Here is a 6,176-nt window from a genome sequence, read left to right as displayed (position 1 = left end):
AAGTTTTTCCCTAAGAAAGCCTAAGATACAAGGAGGACTTAGCAAAGGAATCAAGGGAAAGGAACTAGAAGAAGAGACTACTTCTTCTTCACCATACCTTAGATCCACAAGCGAAAAGGATGTAAGCTTCCCCTCACCTGTGGTACAAGGATTTTATGTGCTTTTTCGGATTTTATGAAGATTTTAAAACCTAGAAACAAGTTTAAGAAAATTCGGCCAAGAAGAGCTTTCAAAATCTAGTGATGTTTAAAACTAGTCTTCATTTCATGATAGATTTTCTATGCTATGTAGAAGGGTTTTTCTTCATGTTTTTATACCTATATGATACTTTATCAGTGGGGTACTTAACCCTAGAATTTCGGCCAAAAATATTTTAAGGAGGCTAGGGAAATTATTGTTCTACCAAATTAGTACAAGATTCTCCCTATGAAATATTAAGGATCTTGTATTAGTTTTCTTGCTTAAAAGATATTTGAAACTAAAAGAAAACCTCTTATATGTTTCGGCCAAGAAATGGTTTAGGGTTAGGAAGACCTTTAAATTTAAATAACCATGCTCATGTGATAGAATACAAAGATCTTAAAGGATTTGTATGCTTGAATATTGCTAGAATTTCATGAACTCCTTCTTAGGGGTTTTCGGCCATGATGAGATGGATAGCTTAGAAAAGCTTAAACAAAATTTTAATATGCTCAAGACCTCTGTACTATCTAGATATGGAAGTTTTTTAATGCCCTCATGCTTAATTAAGGTGTAGAAAAATTAGTTGCATGACATATAACATGTATGACCACAAAGGGTCCTAGCTTATTCATGAACCAATTTGTATATATGTTTTTTTAGTAACTTTTGCCATGAAATTTACTTAGGTTTTTCATGATTTAGGCCACTTAAGAACCTAGCTAAAGAATGGTAGGTTTCGGCCATGAGAAGAAAATAAAAGAAAAAGAGAAAAAGAAACCTAGAAAGCCTAAGACACAATTCATATGTATACTCATTATGCTTGTCCTTATACATGCTATGAAACTTGTATAAATTCTCATGCTTTTAGGCTATTTGAAGCAAGTTTATATTCTGTGAGTTTCGGCCAAGTAGGGTTAAAAAGACCTAGAGGCCTTAGAAATGAAACCAAATGTGTTAAAAGTACTTCTTATGAAAATAGGATAATGTGTTGATTGTTTCACATGCTTGTATGATTTTTCCATGACCTAAATGAACCCTTGAATGTTTTGGTCATGAAGGTTTAGATGCCCTAGAAACCCTAGGACTTAAATTAAATATGCTCATGTCACTCTACATGAAATATGATAAGTAGAAAGCCAAGGTTCAATTGCTATATGTTCACTACAAGAAAAAAGCTAAACAACAACGCTTTTTTGGCGTTGTCGTATGTACTTAAAAAGTGATGTTGTAGATGGTGTTGTAGAAAGTCATATCAAAGACAACGCTTTAAAAGCGTTGTGGTTGGTCACAAAGACAACGCTTTTTAAGCGTTGTCTTTTCGTTCTTAAAAAGCGTTGTTATAGATGTTGTTGTAAAAATGCACATATCAAAGACAACGCTTTAAAAGCGTTGTGGTTGGTCACAAAGACAACGCTTTTTAAGCGTTGTCTATTCGTTCTTAAAAAGCGTTGTTAAAGATGTTGTTGTAAAAATGCACATATCAAAGACAACGCTTTAAAAGCGTTGTGGTTGGTCTCAAAGACATTGTTTTTTAAGCGTTGTCTTTTATTACTTAAAAACGTTGTCTTTTTAAATTTATAAAAAATAGTGTTTTTCTTAATTAAATAGCAAAAATTATAAAAAATACTCAAAATTTACATATAATTGAATATCCACAACCACAATCATTTTTATAATAAGACTATTTAACAAATAAATAAAACTTTATATTATACAAACAAAATGTATACATATTGATCCACAAATTAAATTTGTATCATACAAGTTATCCTTAACTTCATGACAATAATTTTTCAAACACACAAGTTTTACAAAACCTCATCATTGACTAACCGCTGTTGTTGGTGTCCATCGCATGGAATTGCTTCTTTAAGTCCAGCAATCTCTTCTTCTGAAAGGCTTTCAGCTATCACTCTTAGAGCCATCTTCTTCAACTTGTCATCAGCACACCTGGGGTTGTAGGCAATCAAGAAATTTTGTATGAAAACTTTCATACATGTAAATCTCGTACTAAATAATATGTCAATGTTATATATACATGTAATTCATACCGTAAGTGTGTTTATATCGTAATCGACAAGTTTTCTTTAGGGCCAACTTCTACTCAAGCTCTTTAAACACTGCATCAAAATAAAAAAATTGGCATTAGTTCTGTGCTAATCCCTGAAATTTAGATGCTGAGCTACATCAGAAAGAAATTATAAAAGATGTGAAGAGATAACAATGAACAAGAACTATCAGAACCTGATCTGTTTATGTCCATTAAAAACACAACATATCAGATTGAACAAAGAGCAGGTCCTTACCATTCAGAAGCTTCAAAGAAGTGATGCAGGCTCCAAAGAGATAAATCTCTGTGGCATTGCACAATAACCATGCGATATATAAGCTCGTCGACATACATAATTCACCCATAGACGGCAATTTCAATTTTCAATAAACTGAGGAGGAACACATTACAAAAGCAATGATCAATTCATAACTGGATATATAGTAGGATACATATTACCGGTGGATCTCCCTATCCGTTGCTTTCAAAAAAAAAATTGTGATCATTAAGCCTCGTGTGATATTGTGATATATATACAACATAAAATTTAAATCTTAAAAAATCGGAAATAATTCATTAAACCTTTTACACAGAAATTACGGAACAAGTAGAAGAGAAAGGGGCAGATTGATAAACCTGCCATGAGGAGAATTGGAGAAATCAAAGGAACTTTGGGAAACCCTCCGCTCCCTTCCTTGATTCTGATGCCTTTCGCATATGCAGTTCGATCTACACTGCCAAGCACGAATATTCTGCTCGATCTGTCCATAAAGATTCAAAAGAGAGAAACCAGAAACACAAAAGGGGTAGCTAGAAGCCCGGTTAGAGAAGTAGACAAAAGATCAAACAGAAAGGAACAAAGCAGGGGAGTAGAAAAGGAGTGCTGTAGATGGATATATTAACCAAGCATATTAATGTTTGACCTGTCTTTACAAGTTCTAAGCATATATATTAACCAAGCATATAACCTAAGAGGAATAAGTTACAAAATGCTACTTGATGTTTGACCTGTCTTTATTGGATTTTGCGGCCCCGGTCTTCTTGTAGCCGGGCACAATGTAATACTTGATGTTGACTCTACCTTTGCAGTTGTTTCGGCTTGAGGAGTGGCAAAGAATGGTGGAGTAGAGGATGGATTTCAGGTATTCATCCGTGCCATCGAGGAAATGACTCCAGTAGGTGACTAGCATGTTGACCAGGGCATGCTTGGAGAAGATGACTTGTTTCAGAAGCTTTTTAGATCAAAGATACGAAGTGCATTGTTATAAAACTAGATGCACGAACACTTGCTTATACGGTTCTTGAAATAAAATACATTCATAACCGTCACTAGCCCAAGCTCAATAAGGAAAATTCACGGTAAATGTGCATAGTATACCTCAGATACTGCAGATGATAGGGAAGGCCAGAAGACAGTTTGACGCAAATATTGAGATTGCCCAAGCCAATCCATGGTACTAATCCTGACAGCTCCTCCAAATCGCACTAACTTGATTGTGTCCACCCATCCTTGTTCATCAGCTTGGAACCTTTGAAATGAAAGCTGCATTGGGTACATGGAAAAAACAACAAAAAGGGAGGATAAATGATAGCCACCAACCTAATTGTTCACAAATATTTGTATAAGTTATTAAGGGTGTTCATAGAAGTTGATCCTTTAGCCGTGTCTGTTAGATGGTCAAATCTAGGCGCCAACTCAAAAATGTTGGCGTCCAAGTGTTAGTGTTCAACTACTTCTGACAATGAAGTAGTAGCAGATAATCAAGAACACAAGAGAATCTGAAAGAGTCTATATTTCTTTCACTAGTAGCAGATAATGATTAGATTAGAAAGCAAAAGAACGCATACCACACCAGCTGCTCCTGCTGTTAAAGCCATAGGTGCAGTGACAGCGCTTAATCCAGATGAGCACATAACTGGAATCTGAACTGCTCGGGAAATGGAGTATGCAGCTGCTAGCGTTGGTGTGGCCTACATTTTAAAGAGGAAAAATATCACATTTTTCATCACAAGTGTGCTAAGATTTCTTATTCGTACTGTTGTTACCTTCTCGATCAAACCAAGGACACCAGGTTTTGATGGACTTGAGTATTTCCCTCCTTCAGTTTGGATTATATCAGCACCTTCCTGTTCCAGCAACTCTGCTAGCTTCACCTTTTTAAATTGAACAAAAAACAACGAGAGATTGTGTTAGTGACAAATCTCAGTTTACGAGGAAATAAATGAGCTACCTGATCAGGGAGACTAAGCATGTGTGGCACGGTTACAGACAGTGTAATGGATGGAAGAATCCTTCTAGTTTCTCTAGTGAGCTTTAGAATCTGACAATGGCACCACAGAATAGTGACGAGATAGAAATAGCTGAAAATACTCGAGGAACTGCAAGGAAAAGTACGATCATGATTCATATACCTGTTCAGGGGAAAACTGAATTCCCATCTCGTAGAAAGAATCATAATTTCCAATTTCCACCTGCATTTAGCACAAGGATTTTAATGTTTGGTATGACAGACAATCCGATCGAAACTAGTCAAGTTCATCGCATCCTAACCATTTGGGCACCTGCTTCCACTGCAGAAGGAAATGCCAAAGGGTCCACAGAGGAAACACAAATCTGCAAGAACAAGATCATCATAAGAAAGAAGAGCTGTGGAACTCTGAAAATGCGAGCTACTGAGGCAGCGAGCAATCTGCTTGAACAAGGTAATCATGCAGCGTTGGAACTCTGTCGTGAGCATCAAAGACCAAATATTACCAAATATTAAGATCACTGACAAACCAAATAATACCTTATTTTTAACAGCTATCTAGAGGATCTGGCTTTTTGACTTGAAGCTGGTTCAAAGAAGACAAATCAAATATACAAATACTAAGATGAAAGCATAATGAAGTAGTTAACTTTTTCTACTTTACCTGATTATAAGATCTACAGCTTCTTGCTCAGTATTTTGCTGCACGAGTAATTATTAGAAAAACAAACCCAATAGTGGAACAAAAGCTAGATAAAGAAACTAGATAATTTACACTGACAGAACTTTACAGAATAACATATAATACAGTGCTTTGTACTTGCATATTAATCCAGAAAACATCCTTTCACCTAAGTGACAATTTTTCCAAAACATCATCATTCACAAAACATCATCATACTTTCAAAGGAGAAGTAATTTACCATGAAACCATACTACCAGACTGTTTGGAATAAGTAATATCAACTTTTAATTTGTATATCATATATAGTTGAAGAAAATACTTTCGTTTAATGGCCTAAATTCAACACAAATTGACAAAGAAAAGTGTTTTTTTTTGTTAATGCAAATATATTTAACCTCCAGCCTTTTCTTTGATATCGTTCGCTGTGGCCCAAGAAAGTTCCGGCGACTGCTTAATTACTTTACTCTTTTTTTGTATATATGAACATTTCTGAATTGGATTAGTTTCCATATGATCAATCTCTAAATTACTAAACTGCTGCTAAACAGCATTTAAGCTTTGTTCCTTTCTTCTAACGCTAATATTCGTCGATATTGAGATAGTTTATTTGAATAGCCCAGGTATAGTTAAATCTTATACAGAGCTTAGTTGGTTAACCAGTAAATTATTAACCAGCCGCCGCACTAACGATTCATGATCTTAGCAACTGTGTAAATAAGACCCTGGAAATCCTACAGCCCGAGTGAACCCAATCGGATTGTCGTAGCAAACACCCTTCACAACAACAGAGGCCCCTTGAGCCCCGACCTTCTCTACCCAAGTGGCCATAGCAATTCCAAAGCGACGAGTAACCTTAGTCGAGCAAGCAGTCTGGAACACCAACCACTGACATATCCTAACAAAAAATCAATTACAACAAGGTTAAACACAGAGAGCGACGTCAAGTTAACGATCAGATAACACCAATAATCCAGATGGATGGTTGTCACAAATTAAAACATCATCATTC

General features: G+C 35.8%; 1 protein-coding gene across 1 annotated transcript; it reads right to left on the bottom strand.

The window, feature by feature from the left end:
- Positions 1-4,036: 4,036 nt before the first annotated feature.
- On the bottom strand, positions 4,037-4,865 carry LOC122043449 (uncharacterized protein ycf23-like). Its single transcript, XM_042604056.1, has 5 exons — positions 4,785-4,865; positions 4,646-4,705; positions 4,465-4,554; positions 4,280-4,387; positions 4,037-4,204 (listed from the first exon to the last, which is right to left on the bottom strand). Exons 1-5 carry the CDS (start codon positions 4,863-4,865, stop codon positions 4,037-4,039), a joined length of 507 nt encoding a protein of 168 aa, XP_042459990.1.
- Positions 4,866-6,176: the final 1,311 nt, after the last annotated feature.

This window comes from Zingiber officinale, chromosome 1B (genome assembly GCF_018446385.1).
Source record: "Zingiber officinale cultivar Zhangliang chromosome 1B, Zo_v1.1, whole genome shotgun sequence".
Taxonomy (NCBI): domain Eukaryota; kingdom Viridiplantae; phylum Streptophyta; class Magnoliopsida; order Zingiberales; family Zingiberaceae; genus Zingiber; species Zingiber officinale.
The sequence above is the reverse complement of the archived record's forward strand: the minus strand, read 5'-3'. Positions and strand labels throughout refer to the sequence as shown.